The sequence below is a fragment of the Nelusetta ayraudi genome, unplaced genomic scaffold, assembly GCF_046127955.1.
Source record: "Nelusetta ayraudi isolate G7.1 ecotype Tasmania unplaced genomic scaffold, CSIRO-AGI_Nayr_v1 ptg000097l, whole genome shotgun sequence".
NCBI classification, from domain to species: Eukaryota; Metazoa; Chordata; class Actinopteri; order Tetraodontiformes; family Monacanthidae; genus Nelusetta; species Nelusetta ayraudi.
The window spans coordinates 874,524-893,485 of NW_027466147.1; the positions used below are offsets into that span (position 1 = coordinate 874,524).

At 46.9% G+C, this 18,962-nt stretch overlaps 1 protein-coding gene across 1 annotated transcript in view; it reads left to right on the forward strand.

The window, feature by feature from the left end:
- The first annotated feature begins 72 nt into the window (after nucleotides 1–72).
- Nucleotides 73–18,962, forward strand: part of prom1a (prominin 1a) — a 61,018-nt gene continuing 42,128 nt past the window's right edge. Inside the window, exons 1-2 of the mRNA XM_076048230.1 lie at nucleotides 73–1,448; nucleotides 2,676–3,386. Of these exons, the coding sequence (XP_075904345.1) occupies nucleotides 3,158–3,386 (229 nt within the window). The 5' untranslated portion in view covers nucleotides 73–1,448; nucleotides 2,676–3,157. The remainder of the gene's footprint in view (nucleotides 1,449–2,675; nucleotides 3,387–18,962) is intronic.

Sequence of the window (18,962 nt, forward strand, 5' to 3'; positions counted from 1 at the left end):
TGACGTAAAAAACAATAATGACATTTTGTGAATAAAGTCAACGTGAAGTAAGTCAAAATGTCGACAAAGTGCAAAGGCCCTGCATGCAAGTCTACCATGCAGCTTCCTGATTACTGTGGGTGAACCTTGTATACACCTGTTTTTCGGCAGGTTACTTTTAACTGGGTTACTAGGTTAATCCAACATCATTAATCTTGGAATTTCCACTTTTTTCAACGTCGACTTTATTCACGAAATTTCGGCTTTTTTTAACGTCGACTTTTCTCAAGAAATTTTGACATTCACAAAATTTCAACTTAAAACTCGAAATGAAAACTTCAATAAAATCTCCTTCCAGTTATATTTTTTTCTCTTCTTGTGGCCCTAATCCACTTTCTCAGTGGTGTGACGTGGAATCCTGTGAGAGCTGTGTGCAGTTCAGTGCCTGGACATTCAGAAAGAAAGAAAACAATCAGCCAAATATTTGCTGCTCCAATTCATTTAGAGTGAAAACTTTATGGTACAATATGCACCTTGTAGTAGTTACTTTACAAAGTAATTCATGTCGCTGCTCCACAGCATTTATGCGCTGGAAGCTCAGCAGCTTCAATTAAATTATACTGGAAAAAATATTACCCGACTATTACACCTTAGGAAGAGAAGGAAAATGTATTTATTTATAAAAAAATAAAAAAAAAGAAAAGAAAATGGTACGCGCTACTGTTGTAACTAATTAAAATGTTTTCAAATCTATGTTATCTTATTTATTGTGGAGATTTGCTGCCATGTTCTGATGAAAAGCAGTAAAATGTTGAAAGTCTGTTGGGAGTTTTGATCTTGCACAGACAGTAAAGTGTAAAAGAAATGTCAACCTGTAAACATTGATTTACCCCCATCTGTCATAGAGACACAGGTGAAAAGGGGGACCACTGTTCTGCTTCTGGAGCCGCCCTTCGTGACTGTGCGGAGTGTGATTGTTGGTTGTGGTTTTTGGATGAAACGTCTCGTCTCCAGTTGGCCTCGGATCGGTACCGCCTGCTGCCAGTTGGCCGGGCATCGCTGCTCCCAGTCTGCCAAAGAGCAGAATCCACAGCTGGGCTCCAGCCGGGCTGACGGAGACGCGGCACAAGTGTTCTTATGCAAGCTGTGATGATGCCACTGCACTGCCTGCTCCACAATCCATCAGTTTTGGGGTTTTCTTTGAATCCTACCTCCATATTTTCTGAAAAATCCCATTTTCCAAAATCCATTTTTTGGTTTTTTTTTATTTATTTTTTTTGATGAATAAACGTTTGTTTAACCCTGTTTTCTAAATTTTCTCTATTTTCTCGGCGGCATGCAGAATATAAAGGTGTGTTCACTGATAGAGGAAAGAGAAGAAACCGTCTTCCAGTGTTTGCAGTGAAACTTGCGTCACTGACGACTTCACCTGTCCAGAGGCCTGAGACTCCGTCTGTTGAGAAGGTGAGGTCATGCAGAATAAATCTGCGGCAGACATTCGCGCAGTGCTAATCCCCTTATACAACTTGGCCTGAGAAGAGCCTCGGCTGCCTTTCTAGTAACTACAACGCTTAAAGAGGAGGAAGACGGCGGTCGTGTTCGGAGGGGAATCCAGAGTAGGAAGTCGGTGAACGGAAAAACATCCAAAGTACTCCAGCAGTCGAAAGTTTATTTACATTGTTACTCAAGGCACCAAAACTATGAGTGGAACACATATGGAAGAACAAGCTTTATATTTTAGATGATCTAGAGTAGCCACCCCTGCATGTAAAATATATATAACAACATTTAGGTATTTAACATGTTTTTCTTTTGCCACATTAATCCACATATCTTGGTCATATATTTGATGTCTTCTGTATGTATCTATGCAGTTGCCAGCCATCCCTTAAAACACAGAATTGTCCCGTATTTTTGATCCTCATTTCTGAGTTGTCTTGAGAAAGCCGTCCATCCTGCACTGTATTGATTGTTGTGGGAGGCCTCCTTTATTTCTTTTGAATGAAAGTTGGCAACACTATGTATCTACAGTGCAGAAGGTAAAGAAGAAACAGGTGTAGTGTAGTGTTGACTTTTGATCGGTAGGGAAAATGAGATTTTGCAAAAAAGAACAACAGAAAAGCACGTTTGCTCCATCTGAGAGATGAATGTTCTCCTCTGTGCCTCATCTGCCCTTCCACAGTTCTAATGAACGTGTGATTGGCGAGAAAAAGTGCTCACAACAAACTATGGAGGGTTTTCAGACAAGTCTCCTCCTTGTCTTCAGCAGCTGGGGGGGCCCCCTCAGTGCGTCCCGCACAGAGGACAAAGATGTCATTGTGCAGGGAGACAAAAGCCCAGCCCACCTGAAGGCCACGCACCAATCACGTCCCCTCGCTGGCTGTGCACCCAGGTATCCTCTGTCTGCCCCGTGGGGGGAGAACGGGTCAGCGGTCAAAGGGACAGAGCGCACCTGTCAGCATGTGGAGAGCTGGACAAAGAGCTTCCAGTTGCATGTGGAGAATGTGTTCCGGCACTTTCACCCATCACTCAAAACTCACCTGAACGGTGAAGAGAGTGGCGTTTGTTATCAGATTTTTGGAAAATACATTCTGCATTTTGTGAAATACCATTAGAATTGCCACAATATTCAAAATGCTGTCCACCATCCATATTACCATCTATTGTGCACTTCGTCCTCCTCTCACCGACAGGAGGCGCGCTTCCCCCTCCGGGCCGAGTCCGCTTCCTCCTGTCTCCGCGGATGGCAACGGCGGCGCGCGCCCTCCCCTCGCGCAGCCGTGACGCAGCGCATCCCCGCGTGCTCACTTGCTCGCAGATGCTGCTCGAGCTGAAGCGGCAGGCGCGCTCATCTCGGTGGGACTCCGCGGAACCAGGAGCCCAGAGGAGCCCAGAGGAGCCCAGAGGAGCCATCGGCCGGCTCACACGGAACCATGCCCAGGACGAGCGCGTCCGCGGTCGGCAGGACTTGAAAAGCTGCGCTCCATCCATCCGGACACTTTTTTTTCTAGATTTTTCTAGCTTGTGATTGTTTATTATTTTTTTGATTTCCTCAGCTCGTCCTCCGATAACAATCCGCCTCCTTCCACCGTTATCCCCCCCAACCCCCCACCCCCACTCCCCGCTCCTGCACCAGTTTCGTGACCTGTTTAACCCCGAGTTTTGACGGTCCGGTGCGATGTGGAGGACCGGGGTCGTCCTGCTGCTCTCGGCGCTCGCTGCGTCCGGGGAACTCCAGCTGGAGACGGAGCCGCGGAGGCTGCCGCCCCCGGGAAAGTTGGATTTCGGTTATGTGCCCGCGGGAGTTTACGAGACGGTGGCCCACTTCGAGCCGGGACCCATCGGGATCCTCTTCCACCTGGTGCAGGCGTTCCTCTACGTCGTGCAGCCCAACGCTTTCCCGCAAGGTAAGTCCCCCCGAAACCCCGACCCATGGTGACCCGGTTTAAGCTTGTCCGGGTTTTATGTGCAAGTTTGGCACCGGACATGGAATTTTTGTTGTTTTCACGGCAGATATTTGTTTTTTTTTTCGGGTCACCTCTCGCTCCTCAGTGTCTTGCGTAACTCTGTTGTTTGTGAGCTCGATGTTTGGTTTGGTTTTTAGTTCGCACCGTGACTGCAAATCGACCTTCTGCATTTTTAAATCAAGACACCGCACTTGTCGTGGCGTGAAGACGCGTCCGTCACACTGATTTGTCAGCGCGTGTGCCCATCACGCCCTTCCCGTGCCGCGCGCGCTATTTGATCGGAGCGCACGCACGGTCTCGTCCAGGGGCGGAGCTACGTGGTGGCCAGTCGGGCGGGGGGGAAGACAATTTGAGAAAAATGCCTCCGCAGCGTCTCAAGTCGAATCTTTGTAGATTGATGTACAGCAGGGGTCACCGACCTCTGTGGCACTGAGAGCTGCTTCATGGGTCCTCAGCCGTATGAAGGGCTACCAGTTTGCTAGATTCTCCTGAAATAACAAACTCTCTGAGTCATTTATTATCATCAATGATACGTATCTATGTGAAGACACTTATCAAGCTCATGAGTTCTCAATAATTGTCAAAAATGACTTAACAAGGTTGGATAAAATTGAATTTTAGACGCAGCTCAACGAGCTGTGCAATTTTTTTTTTTGAACGGGTCTGCGGCTACCTGGTGTCCATGGGGACCACGTTGATGACCCCTGATGTACAGTATCTTTTTTAAAATAAAAAATAAAAAAATCCTATTAATATATATATAAGTATTGGATATGTGTCATGTATTTCTGACTGGATGATTGGCCTGTATTTGGTTCTAGGTGGAAACAAGACACTCCAAAAAAGACATTTAATTTAACATTGACCTTAATCCGAGGACAGCGGGAAGAAGCTGATATAGATTTATTATTACTGATATTCACATTGGTGAAGATTAGCTGACCTCTGATTCATGAGGATGGTGACAGGGCTTGACTGTTAGAAGATCACCCTGAAAACATTTAATAAAGACAAAAAAACGATAGTAAGAGTTAGAACAATGAAAGGTTATGTGGTCATTCCAGGTTTCTACTTTTTCCCGCCACTATGTGAGTCATGCTCTCACCCTGTGGCCACCCCAAGGAAACATTTCTGGCGCCGCTACTGGTCTCTTTTCAACCTTCAGGACGAAGCTCTGGTTGCGATAACTAACTCCGTGCTGACCGGATGTCGTGCTCAGTAGCTCCCCCGCACGCACCATGTTTGTCATGAATGAATGAGTGTCCAACCACCCAGGGGGCGCTGCACTCTAGGCTTTATTTTAATGGAATTAGCTGCTAAACCTCTCGCATATGAGACGCATGTTTGTGTGCGTGTTTAATTGGGTCTGGGGTGCCGTAAAGCCACGTAACCCCACTACCCCCAACACCACTGCCACCGCTATACGTCACAGCCCGTCTCCGCGCTCCGGTGGAAGGAGCACTGGTCAGATTAACAGATCTCTGAGTCACCTTGTTAATTGGGTAATCCCATAAGCCCCCCCGCGCCATATGCTGTTGGGCCTTTTGAGCAGTTTCCAGTTTGTCACCAGCCGCCCCCGGGGCTCGAGGTCTAATCCCGCGGACTGGAAGGAGCAGACCACCGCTCGGCCAGGATGAGAGCTCGGCCACCGGAAGAGTGGACGGAAGTCATGCGGAAGGTTGTCGGGTTCAGCAGTTCGGCAAACGAGGCCCAGAAGTGACAGAGGACAGAGGGGCTCATTATTATCTCCTTTTTTTTTTTAGGCTTTGCCAAAGTCTCCCGAAAGTCCTCCTGCTCATTAAAAGAACATGCATGGATTTGCTGCAAGGACCCCTTGGTTAGACCTACATTTGCTGTGAAGATTAAATGCCCTTCTGTGCTTTGACTTCAGTTTGAAAACATTTAAACATCCCTACTCACTCAATTCCACCAATTGGTTGAGTCCATTGTGCAACAGAATGGAGGAGAGTCCCTCCTTGACTCCTCTGTTTCTTCTTCTAGTCAGCAACTATGTGCTGAAAAGAACGGCTCTACAACTCCATTTGTGATGTCATAAAGGGTACTTGCTGATACCCTTTCCTGGTTGCTGCCAGCCAGGTGTTGACTCTGCCCCTTGTTTTTGGCTCCTGCCAGACGTGTGGAAGGTCCAACAAAGCATCATTTTTGGCAGGAGGGCTGTAAACAGAGGGCTAAACATGCTGGTTTCTGGTCCAGTGGAGGGCCCCAGATAATCAATTGTGTGCAGTTGCTTCATTGGAGTCGAGATGAAAAGTAAAGACTTGGAAATGGGACCTTTTAAAATCTATAAGGGGGGAGCTGAAAATGTGCAAGTGGTTTCCACTCCAGTTGTTTGTGACTGGAGGCAGCGAGCATGTCAGAGCGGAGCTGTGTTCAGATCGGGAGGATGTTGGTTCCTCTCTGTTTCATCCCTCAGAGAGCCAGAGTGTCAGCCGGCCTTTGTAGACAACAAAACATATCCAATGCTATTACGGATGCATATTACATCAGGTGTTGTTAAGAGGGGCTGTTACTCCGGAACCACAGACCCGCCACAGAAATACAAGCCTATTTTGCTGCAGCCAAAACGGACAAGCTTGGGTTCCGTGCCGTTGTATTTTTGAAATCTCTCATAGTCCAAAGTAAATGTAGGCACTCTAGCCTAGATCGTCCAGCATATTATGTAAATGAAGACGGATGACACGTCTACACTTCTTATAGCCGCAAAACTAGGCCAAAATATCCCACAGAGGAGGATTGGCTTCTTTGTAGCGTTAACCAAAAAAAAAAAGAACAGTTATTTGTAAAACAAAAAAATACAAAACAATTTTCTAATGTATGCCCTAGAGGCCTTTCAAAAGATATGAAATCATTGGGAAAGATTCATGAAATTGTGGCTTTGCTAATCGTTTTACGTTCCGTTATTAAGACTGATTAGCAGATGCCACTAGGGGGCGGCTAACATTTTGCCCACTTTCGTTTGAAAAACGTTAGTATGCATCAGTTTCTGCTTTAGTGCTGTGGTTCTGGAAGTTGACCTACTTGGTATGTAGGGAAGGAGACTGAATGCACCATCGTTGCTTTTATTTTGTTTTCTGTTTTTTGTTTTGAACATTCTGACATTCCTCCATTTGCCACTGGAGGGAGCTACTGCAGATAATTACACTTTAAAAAAAACAAAAAAAAAACCCACTTAACTCACATATGAATAAACTTGGCTGCGTTCTGTGGCCTTCAATTGCAGGTATTTAGTGATCGCTCGTTACTTGCCCGATTATTCACTGATTAAAAGCATGCTGCTGTGTTATTAGGGACCCCCTCATCAACGCTCACATGAAAGCGTCTTCACAGTCTCATTCAGTGGCCTGAAAGCTCCTGTCTCTCTATAGTGTGGCGTCGTTTCAGAGCTCGGAGGAGGCGTTTATTAGTCTGTTTTATCTTAGCGTGGGGAAAAAAGAACAAATAACCAAAAAGCAACAAATGTCTGTCAATTGACACCTACACAAAAGCGAGCGCGCAGTGACACATTTCCCCCGGAACCTGCTCTAATGGCTCGTCGCTGCCTCCGTGGAAATGTCACTCTCATCAGCAATCCGCGGCCCGCTGCCAAACTGGGAGGGTTGGGGGGGGCTGATACGCAGGATTATAACATTGTTGTCAGGACCGGATTTTGATTTTCGCCTTAATTATTTGGCAGCGGCTTCGCGCTCCCGTCGGCTGGTCTCAGATTTCAGTAGACGGTCCGTCGATGCCAGTTTGTTGGTACAGTGTTTGTAAGTCTATTGGCTAATTGTCTCACAAGTTCTCACGTTTTCTTTCATCAAAGCTCCCACAGGAAGTGTTCAGTAATGGGAAGGATAAAAATCAAGTGGAAATTGATTGGACAAACGTTCTATCTAAACATTAAAGAACAGATTTCTTGTCTTTTGGTTGGAGAGAAAGATGGTGAGCTGCAGTGTTTGAACTGCCAAAGCTGTTATGTGTGTAATTTCTATTGCGTGTGTGTATATTTTATATTTGTGTAACAAACATCGACGGCAGCAGTTATGTTGTATTTGCATGAAAATAGAGGTGGTCGGGAATATCTGATCAGTTATATAATCCTGCCTCTGCACAGATGGGAGCCGAGGCTGAGCACATCATACATATGCATTGGACTCTCCTAACATTCAGTTTCGGGAAGACGGGAAGAAATGTTGCTCTGTCCTCTCCCTCGGTCTAAAAGCTCGAGTGGACTTCGGGTTTCTCCAGGTCCCTTCAACCCGTCGAGTGGAGCCCACTGCTGAAGCGGCATTACTATTATGTGACGTGATCCCTTCAATTCTTCACACAGTGAAATGCAGCTTGTCAGCTGGACAAATGTGCTTCCTGCACCTGCTTCCTGTTTACAAGCCACAAAAAAAAAACGCCTTGTGTTTTTCTTATCAGGCTCTCGTTTTACTCTGAGGACATTAAAACTTGTACGGTAATCAGGGCTTTAGCGCCTTTGACCTGCGAGAGTTGAAAAGTTTAACGGCGTGAAAGGAGCTTCTGTCGTGCTATCTCTCCTCAGCATCGCGCTGAGCTATCAGCATTTGTTTTGCTGTCAGAGACTAAATTAATAAGCGCAGCAAGCTGCTCTGTTTTCCCCCCTCGCAGGGAGAATCGTCTGCTGCCTGAATATTAAAGTCGTGTTTGCTTGTGTTTTTTAGTCTTGCCTACCTGATTCTCTGGGTTCATTATTCACCTTCATATTTCCTACGGGTGAAGGTATACGAGAGACAAGAAGGGAGATGCCCTCAGTATCCGGCACACGCGGCTGAGTGGGTTTAATGAATCTTATTCGCCCGTCACGGCAAAGGAGGAAAAACTGCTTCTTCTTTTTTTTTTTTTAAATGAATGAAACTTCAAATTCATTGAATTTTGTTTATAGAGAGTCCAGCATTTCACAAACAGGGAAGCAGTGGTGGAAACAACCTGGGCTTTGTAACAGGAGGGTCAGAGGGCGAGCGCTGCAATCTAAAATCTAACCACTTGTTGTCGATGCTTCTTCTCAAAATCTCCCAATCAATCTCAACACAGAGAGTGGACTGTAGTGCACCTGTTGGCCAACATCGTTCCACACGCCAATAGCATTGAGCAGTAGCTACCCCGGCTAGGCTAGGCTAGCAGTTACAAAAGCTACTGGTGTGAATAGCAGGAAGGTTTGTTGAGATTTCTTTTCCTGGGCTCTCAACCAGGCGGATGCGCTGCGTAGATCCAATCCAAAGGCAGAAGGCTTCCTTCTGCCGTGCCAGGCTTGACAGCTGGCGAAGTCCTTCACTTTCATCTTTAGATTTTTATTTTTATTTTTTTTTTTTTTAGCTCTCCCTGAAGCTACATTCCTTTGTGTTTCCCTGGCTTTTAATTACTTTGGAGCGCGAGGCAGCCGTCTCCGGAGAGCAGGGACGCGCCAGGCTCCCTCCGCAGTCTCGGCCCTGCGTCGTCTGGAGCCTGGAGCGGGCTGGGCGTCGGCGCCGTCGGCGTGCGGCGACATCCCAGTAGGACAGGATCTCTCATCAGGGATCTGCGTTCCCGCTCCTGGAGACGCCGCACCCTGGTCCAATTCAGATACACGAGGACTGTGGAGGAAAAGATTCCGACTGGCAACAGTTGCCAGGGAAACCTCCCCCCCCCCCTCCCCCCTGACTCCGGCTGCGGCGGTTTAGTTTCACCTCACTTCCTCACGTGTCCGACGTGCGGCAACGCTGCACAGTTTCGAGGAGGCAGATTCACTCGGATGAGGCGACACCTCCAGACGTGTTTGTTTTAACGCCTCCATGAAGAGAAGGCGGTGGGTCGGGGGGGGGGGGGCACGTAGGGTTGCTCTCGTCACTCGGGGAGGCAACCGGGGACGTTTCGGTGAAGAACATGCAGATGAAAGAAAGAAAGACTTCAAAAGGTTTTCTTCTTTTTTGGGGGTGTCTTTTTTTAAAGCCAAGGACAAGGCGAGAGATCGGAGCGCTCCGTGAGGCGCATCATCAAAGATTTGGCCGTGCAAGAGTGGAAGACGCTCCTATTTTTTTTTTCTTAGACCGAATGGCTGATGAAGAATGTGAGTTTTTTTTTTTTTTTTAAGCAGATAAACACTCTTCATTCTCAACTTTCATGGTGAGCAAAGGTCCAGCTGATGAATATTCAGCATCGCTTCACTGGCTGGACGTTGACCTCCAGTGTTTTTGCTTGTGAGCGTTCCATTTCTTTGTAGATACCACTATCACGTCCGCTGAGACGGAGCGTGTTGCGACCTTTGACCTGCTGAATGGACACACGTTGTGTTAGAAACATATGAGCCCAGACAAATATATGTTAATTTCTTAAAGGAATACTACAGGGATCTGGTGGAAGCTGCACTGGCTGTGTTTTTATAAAAACCTTTCAGTGCACATGTTGAGAAAATTCAAGGAAACAGCAACAACAGGTTGATGTAGTTTTTTGTGTGCTACTGTGATGTAGCAACCATTCTGCTGCCGAGTGATGAGCTGCGTTTGATTAATATGAGCAGGTCTTGGGATAAAAAAAAAAAATAGCGTATTTAGCCCTCTGTTTACATCCTCCTGCAAAAAACACTGAACTTCACCTTCCAACTAAAACTGATGCTTGGTTGTACTGTTGGGAGTCTCTTCCCCCCCCCCCCCCGCCCCACCAGACAGTTAAGAATCCGACCCCAGCTAAGCACATTCAAAACACATGTGAAAGATAATCAAAGCAAAAACATGTTAGCATTGTTGTCTCCATCGAAGAAGCAAATAAAAAGCAGTGTCGCATCTAAACAATCAAAACTGGACCCCATCTCAGGTCCGGTGCTGGTGTTTCAAGTGTGAGCGGAAGCCGTCCAACCGCTCTGGGTCGAATCAGACTGGGCCAGAAAGACGACAATTTCAAGTTAATGACATGCGAGTGTTTCCAGGGCGCCACTGCGAGCTGGTGTCGGGTGTCTGGTGGTCGACACAGCTGCCCGCAAAAGGGGATTAAAGCGAGCGTCCTTCACGCGGAGAGGTCGCGACTTGGAGCGTCGTGACAGGCAGCATCTGCTCTGCTGAAGTGTCCTTGAGCAACTGAGCGAGCCTTAGTCTCGAGCTGACCCCGCGCTTTTAGCATTTTCGGCAGAGGAGGGCGACTCGCAAAGACAAACGTCCACCGCCGACGGCGTTCGCTGCGTGTCAAAGAGGGGAAAAAAGAGGAGAGACAGCGTCGCGACTTGTTATTTTTCATCCATTTTTTTTTTTTCTTTCTTGTTTTCACCCCCAGCCGGCATTTTCTAATTAGGGATTTTCTTCAGCATCTGTGGAGATTATCATTAGACGCCGCTGCTGCTGCCGCTGCTGCCATCTCCCCCGATGGATTTAAATTTTGCAGTTGTGACGTGTTGCCCGATTTGAATCATCGGTGTTGGGGGGGAAAACAGAGTGAAACATCGCAGATCACCCCAGCTTTAGGATTTAACTTGTAATGATCTGACTGTTTAAGATGGAATTATCAGTTATTACCAATGAAATGAAGCAGTTGTCTTAAATAGAGTCGAGCTGTTGTTGTCGTTGTTGTATCAGTCGTGTTACACTTTTTCTTCTTACTAAGCTACCTTAAAATGCCGTTTTTTGTCCCAGAGAGATTTATTATAAAAATGTGACATTTGGTTCTCAGTTGTATTTTTAATTCTTTTTAATTCTTACCCATCAACATTTTACCTGAAACTGAATTTTTTTTCTTTTGCCCTCTGTGACACCGACGGAGAGGAAACTGAGAAATCCTTCGGACCTTACGTCTCCTTCCCTGTCTCGTCCTCCACCCAGTGAGAAAGTCTTCCCACTCGCTCGACCTGGACTCGCTGGGCCTCTGCAGTGTTTTCTCCCTTCTGCAGCACGCTCTCCTGTCACCGCGCTGACGCTGATGGCCGTTGACGCGGCGACGCCGCAGGGCGCACTCGTTGCGGTCGCCGGCGGCGCAGCAATCAGCTACATGGCCAGAGGTGGCATGTTACGGTTAGCGCGGTGCTAAAGGAGGCCAAGGAACACACGCAAACACACGCGATTTGTTTGTTTATTTGTTTATTTTAGTTTAGACAGATTTTATGTTCTGTATGGTGGCGTACTGACCAAGATGGAAAGGAGTTCTTGCAGTGAGTCAGAGAAAAGAAGAAAACTATGTATTTTCCTGGGAATTCGACATGGGTGCATTCCTTGTCATTAGGATTTCACCCTGCCGCTGCTGCCGCTGCTGCTGCCGCTGCTGCTGCCGCTGCTGCTCCTCCTCCCCAACTGGGCTGAGTTAAAGATTCAAGCGCAGCGCTCTCGGCATCTGGACGCTCTCATGAAATTTCATGAAACTCAGCAGCAGATAAAGTGTGTTAAAAGAGCTAAAGGTTAAAGGGGTTTTGGCGCCTCGGTTAGAGGACGGGGGGGGGGGCAATGCTGAGGAAGAGGAGGTCCGAAAACACATTTTACCATTCCCGCGTGTTTTCCGCTGAATGGACCGTTGGGACAGATTGGCGGGGGTTTGTGGAGGATCTGCAGCCTGAGGCAAAAACCTCCCCAGGAACGTCTCTGTGATTGACACACCTGCTCGCATCCCGGTTGCCTCCTCTCACAGTGTCAGCGTGAAGCTGAAGCTCAAGTTTATTCTTTTGGTTGGAAATGAAAGGTTGTCACAACGTGTGTCGGACACGGCGGCGATCCACAAAGGAAGTTCCGAAATGATGCTGAACTTTGCGCCTAAACTGGGTTCAAAGAAATAAAGTTGGCAACAGCTGCGTCTCGTCATCACCGTGGCCTCGGTGATGTTGTGGTAGTTTGCCTTCGCCCCCCCCACACCCCCCCACTCCCTCCCGAAGCTGATTTCTAAAAGACCCTCACTAGGAATTCTGCTGGTGTTTGGCTGCAGCTTTTCATTTCCTCCTTTGTCTCAGGAGCCAGGAGTCTGCGTGCCTGAGGACACACTTAATGTTTTAAACATGCTAAAACATTAAGTGGGACATTGCAGCCTGGAGCTGCACTTTGCTTTGCAAGTTGTCGCCCAGATACTTTTTTATTTTAAACGGAGACTTAAAGGCTGTTTAATTCATTCAATATATTAAATATATATATATATATTTGTATAATTTTTACATATTTTTCATCCTCCTCTTTACAGTTATCACCATTTAGCCCCCTGTCTACCTTTATGTCAAAAAACATTTCCGCTTTGTTTTAAATTTAATATTGCATTGTTTCTTTCATATTTGTTTTAAACTGGCACAGATCCTCCTCTATTGTCTTCTCAGATCACATTAATTATCAATATATTATTATTACTAATTCAATAGTTCAACACTTGAACTGATAGATTGGTGACAACAACAACCAGCTTGATTCCGTGCTGTTGCTCCATGTCGGAATGTAAATCCCTTCTGTGGAGAACCCAAATTCTTTTGTTATCTCGATTAAGACGCTTCTGACTTACTGCTAGAGCACCCATCGCACAAGAAATCTGACAGAATTTGTCAGTTTACAGCAGTTGGAGGAGACAACTGCCCTCCGATTTCCCCGACGACCTGGAGTGAAAACGTTTGCCAGCTCCGGCTTTGTGTCGGGCGGCCACTCCGCGTAATCACAACACAAAAAAAAACGTAACAGTGCACTAACAGTGCACGCCACTTTAATTCTTTGGCCCTGCAGCTCCGGGTCCTGTCATCACTCCCGAAACGGATCCACAAATCTGGGATTAGTCTCCCTGCGAAAGCTCAGCCAGTCAGCCGAGGTGGCCGTTTGCAAATGAACGGCTCTATTTCACAGTTATCACAAAGACGTTAGAATGTGACAAATCCGCAGTCGCCGCAATTCCCCCTCATCACAGAAGCACCTGAATTGTGGAAGAGACGTGACCAGCGAGTGGATTTTTGGTGGTTCAGCACGGCCGAATAGACGCGTGTGTGTTTAAGGAGATTGATTTAATGGAGGACAAGGAGCTTCGGATGGGCTGCAGCTTAACATCAGCCAAGCTCTTTGAAAAATACAGATTTGGTGGTTTGACGGTTGGGGATCCGACCCCAGTTGGCGCCCAAAACAGGAAATGACCCTCTTACCCTAACCAATCATAGCTGAGTAAAAAAATAAAATAAAAGAAGAAAAAGAAGAAGGACTTCCTCTTTAGAACTTTGAGGAAATCAAAGGAAGTAACTGGAGATGAAAGAGAACCTCATGCTGCCCTCGTTCTCATCTCATTTTTAATCCAAGTCTTTCACTCAGCAGTGAGCTGAGGACTAATACTGCACTGCGAAGTCTTTACGTCAGACCAGTCGATGAATTCTGTGAATGAATGAAATTCTATTCTATAAGCCAGAGACGTTCGCTACTAGCGGTGGAGTGGTTATTCCGTAGGTGGCCTGGCGTCGTGTCTCAGGTCATTACTAGCATAGACTGTTGTCCCACCTGAGGAACTCAATCCTCACCATTTTACTTTATCGCATTACGTCGTTGTTTTTTTTTTTGTCTCCTCTGCATTGCAGAGTGATAAAAACACTCGCTCTCCTTCACCTGAAGGATCGGCAGCGCTGGGAAATTCCGCTTGAGAAACAAATGACAAACGACAGCTGTTACCTGCTGCATGCCTTGCAAATATTCAGAGCTCATGAGGCGTCTCCAACTCTCACCAATCCAATTAAGGTTGGCATAATCCACACGTCTTAATGCAGTTACTGCTTACTCCGAATATGAGCCTCATCTGATTAAAGTGAGGATAAACTGCCACCTGCATGGCAACGTCTCGCTACATAATACAATACTAACTCTATTCGACTTTACGCAGGCCGTTTCTAACATACTACTGGTAGCTGGAGTCTTTGCTTGAATTGTGACTTGCTCGATTTCCTCCAGTGTGAATCTGCTTTGTCCGACCTCAACCATCTTAACATCGGTCGTTGCCATCTTAAGGAAACTTTGAAAGATTCTATGGTCCGGGAGCCGTTTTTGAACCTTCTCCTCCGTTTTATTTCAAAGAGACCTCAATCTAAAGATTTAGCACAGAGGGGAAAAAAAAACAAACCCTGACAGCTTCATTTAACACCAAATAACCCACAATAGACCTTTTGTGCATTAATCTCGTCAGTCACGCAGCGGTGTGTTTACTCTTGAGTAACTTTCACATCACTTTCCTCTCAAACAAACGGCCCCAGAATTAAAGGATCCGGCTCCTGGCTGGGTTCCGGGTTAAACTGTTGATTTAAACCACCTCAGCATGGCTCTGACACATTTTCTGCGTCTCCTGGTGGAAGGCCATTCACTGAGCCATCCAGTCTCTGTGTTTGGGGTAGATCAATAGAAACGGCAAGCAGCTCCTGGAATGTCAAAATGAGAAGCAATGGGTCTGTGCTCTTGGCGGCCAGTGGATTTTTGTTTTGAAATGGTAAACATCACCTTGAAACCAGCTCTTTCTGGATAACCCATCAGAAATTGTGTTGTGAAGTTTTAAACACAGAAAAATGAAGAAGAAAACAAAAACTATCCAGTTTCTAATTATATTTAATGTAAAAATTGAAAATAGGACTTCAAATAAGTTTAAAATTTAATTCAAATTTGTTTATCTGTTTGTTTGTCAGAAAGGAATATGCAAACAGGCACTGGTGAGGACAACTAAGCAATCTCTTCCTGATTCTCCATTATAGCCTGTATGATGAAGGTGTTTTAATTCACTCGTTTCCTTTTTTGCGACCATCAAGTAAAATCAAATAATGTGTTGTTCTTTCGTTTTCTGTTTCTGAATTCTCAAAATAGACAACAAGTTGTTCTTGGTTTTAATTTTCCTCTTTCCGAATGGCAATTGCGGAATCTGAGCAATCCGTTGGCTGCCAAGTCCACGGACCTTAATTCGTCCCATTTTTGAAAGTCTTTGTGGCATATTAGCAGCGACGGGAAAGGGACCTGATAAAAGCTGTGGCATTAAGATAAGTTCATGGCCAAGACATTTCGAGGTAATATTATAATGCCGGCGTTGGCTTAAGCCCTCAGCAACTGGCATAGTGGAAGCACAGGTGGGAGGAAACTCAAAAAATGAGGAAGAGAAGATTTGCAGATGCATGAAGGGGAAAAGAAGGGAAATAACCAGCAGAGTGTGTTTGGAGTTCGGACTAACCGTCATCCGCCGCTGCTCACGCCGTGTCTCATAAGGCGGACGGGTTATTTTTGGGTCAGGCTTTGCTGAATGGATGACAAGTCATGCATCCACGGCTCCCGAGTTGGTTTCCGCTTGGTTGGCGGCCGCAGTGGTGCCGCGTTATGAGCCGATTCCACTCCGGGGACGTGCTGAGTTGTAACGGGAAGGGAAGGGTAGGCACAGACGACTCCTCTAGACGGGACCTCGTCGACGAAGACTCGGTGCGGCGCTTCTTTTAACGGGATGCTCACAGCCGTCTTCAGTTCCTCCAGAGTGAGACACGTCGCAGCAAATAATGTTAAACGCCTTCTGTGTGCAGTCGTGGCGGCTCAGGATCAATCTCGGCGCCCACTGATTCACTGATTCCTCATGAGCATACCAGTGCTGCGAGGGGTTTGTCAAACTGTGCCGCCTTTGGGGACTGATACTTTTAAAAAGTTTGACTCGCTCCTCTTGGGGATTAAAACCCCACATGCTTAGAGTTTAATTCTGTCAGTCACAACACCAGAGACTTTTTCCTGTTCTGATAATACTTGGCTAACGCAGCAATATTTCAAAAACTAGTGGTAGCTTAATTTTTTTGTCAGGGTTGTAAACCCTGGCCATAGGTTCTGCCTTTTTCCACAATGAACACTGATTGGTCTTGTTATATTTTGACCGGCGTTAAACGGTAGAGTTTGACGCTTTTCAGAATGGATCTGTTTGAATTGAGACATATGGTATGACACAATACCATACAATACGATACGATATATTGAACTGTCCCACTCTGGTATAATTCCAACATTGAGCACATTGAAGTTCTCCTCCAGGTGATGTCAATGCTAGTCTCGACCTGCCACCGTTAGCCGTCAGCAACCTAACAACCAGTCGCTGTATTATCTGGTCCGACTGGTCGTTAGGTCACTGCTCCTGTCCATCACTGTCACCTTCCCAGCTCGGCCTCAGCCTTCATTAGCCGAGGGTAATCTGGGACGGTGTTTACCTGTGGCCGGCTGCACAGACAATCCTCTTGACTGTCTGTCGAGCGCTCAACATGCTGACCCGACTGCAGCCCCAGACTTGTCCTTTTGTCCCTGGGGAGAGAGAGAGAGAGAGAGAGAGAGAGACTACTTAGCATGCAGGTTGTGACAACACGTTGCCTGTAGGCACATCATGATTTTATTGGCTAGAGTAGCACAGGCTGCTGGGGTTTACTTCAAGCCACTCTTGCACAGAGCCATGGATTAAATGATAAAATGCATAGATTAAAATACACTTGTTTATCAGGGCAAATCATATTGAAAAGTTGGGAAAATACCAGCTGGTTGTTCTTCGGGAAACTGCCATTAGCCGTATAGCCCTTTAGCCCATTAGCCTTTTTTTTGTGTGGAAGGTCCAGCAAGGCATCGGTTTTAGCAGGAAGCGAGAAATATTTGCTTCTTTTTTTTTTTTCCAGCCATCTGAAAAAAAAAAAAAAACCCTTTGAGGTCTGAGAAAAAATAGAGATCAGAAATAGGTGTGTGCATTTTTTTTTCTTTTTTGGGAAGACCTAGAGCGGGAGTTTTCAGATAATTAATCCAGCGAGGACGCTCCACTCCAGTTTGGAAGGAAAAATAAAGGTCTGGGAAAAAAGCGTGTGTCTGTGCGTCTCTGTGAGCAGAGAAGACGTCGTCCCCTCTCGCTCGTCTGCGCTCATCCGGTGTGCGGCGTGTCAGATGGAGTCACATGGAGGCAGAGGAGCGTCCGACGTGACGCTTTCCGCACACCCACACACTCACTAGATGGAGCTTCTCGCCACACCGCATCCCGGCGGTTTCTCCGCTGCTTCAATGTGGAAAATCTTACAAAGTGGGGGAACTCAGGAATTATTATTTTTCATTAAATTGGGCCATTTTATTTAGTTGCACCAGCCTACCGACTGGCTTCCTGTCCCTGAGTGTTTCCCTCGCCATCCTAAGTCTTCCAAGTTAAATATTAGCAGTCTTATTAAACCCCTTTTTCACCCTCAAGTTGTAAACGTCGTGCTAGTGTGACGTGAATCTCGATTCTTTCTCTGTGGTTACCGCCTCCGTGGCGACGGAGTGTTTACTCCGTGCCGAGGTGTTTTGGGACTCGCTCACCTCCAGGAACACGCGCTGGCTGTTGTGTTTTTGATTCGCGCATCGTGTTTTCAGGGACGTCTCAGCGCGAAAACGTCGACTCGCTGGCGCTCGCAGTCACCCGAGGACTCTCGGCTGAAAATGGGATCAGAGAAAATAAAAAGCAAACAACAAATCGGCGTTCAAATCGTGTTTCTGTTGCTTCCTGTGCGTTGGCGCTTCCCGAGGTGAACCCAGCCAGCGACTGCTGCTGATCTCTGCCGTCTCCACGCAGGGCTCGAACGTCACTCTAACCCAGACCTGAGTAAAGTACGGCCCGCGGGCCACATCCGGCCCGCTGCGTGTCTCTGTCCGGCCCGCGTGAGGCTGATCACCCACCCCCCGCCGCCGCCGCCGCCGCCGTCACCGAAAGCTTGTCAGCACGTTGGCACGATAGCAATAGCGCGTTTCCCCAGTTCCCATCAACGAAAGCGCAATTTCACCCCCCGGGTCTTGGCCGTGGCCCACCGACACGATTCAGGTTTGTCATGTGGCCCTTTGCACAGAAATAATTGCCCACCCCAGCTCTAACTCAAGGTTCAGCCGTCGAATGAAATGTGAAGATGTTTATGCTAACATAGAGAATGAGTTTTTACCCATCTTGCAGCAGTTAACTGGGACCTGTATGTGTGGAATATAAGAATTTAAGAGAAGTAGTTCACCCAAAACTGATATCTCTCCAACTTGTTCGCCAGGATCTGCCCACTCTTTGTACGATGTGTCCGCTGTGGAGTTTCACGGATGGAAACGGCTCAACCCAAATGTGTGCGAAAGCGAGAGTGTGTGTGGATTACTAAATGTCACCTGAGCCTTAAATCCACACTGTGGCGAGATGCAAATGCGTAAATCGTATGAATTACATTGTTTTCGGAACTCATTTTGGAGCGAAGCAAGAGTTTCAAGAAGAGTCTCAGACTTCACCTTCTTTTTCTTTTCCTTCGTCCGTGTTTCGCGTCAACGTGTGGATGGCAGCGACGCCTCTTCTCTTTCAGAGAGTCGTTATCTTGACTTCACGAAAAACCGTCTCGGGCTCCACTTTCTACTCCTGCTGACTCACAGCTTGAGACAAAGGGAAGAAGTAAATCGATACGGGTTGCCTCCCCCCCCCCCCCCCCCCCCCCCCCGGCTCTGCCTGCCACTGGTTATCTGGCTTTGAAAAACTCTCACCGGCTCTCTGCTGAAAAATGTATCGCCGCCCTCCGAAGCCCGCAGGTTATTTCAGAGCCGACCAAACTCCTGGCGGAGGAGACACTCG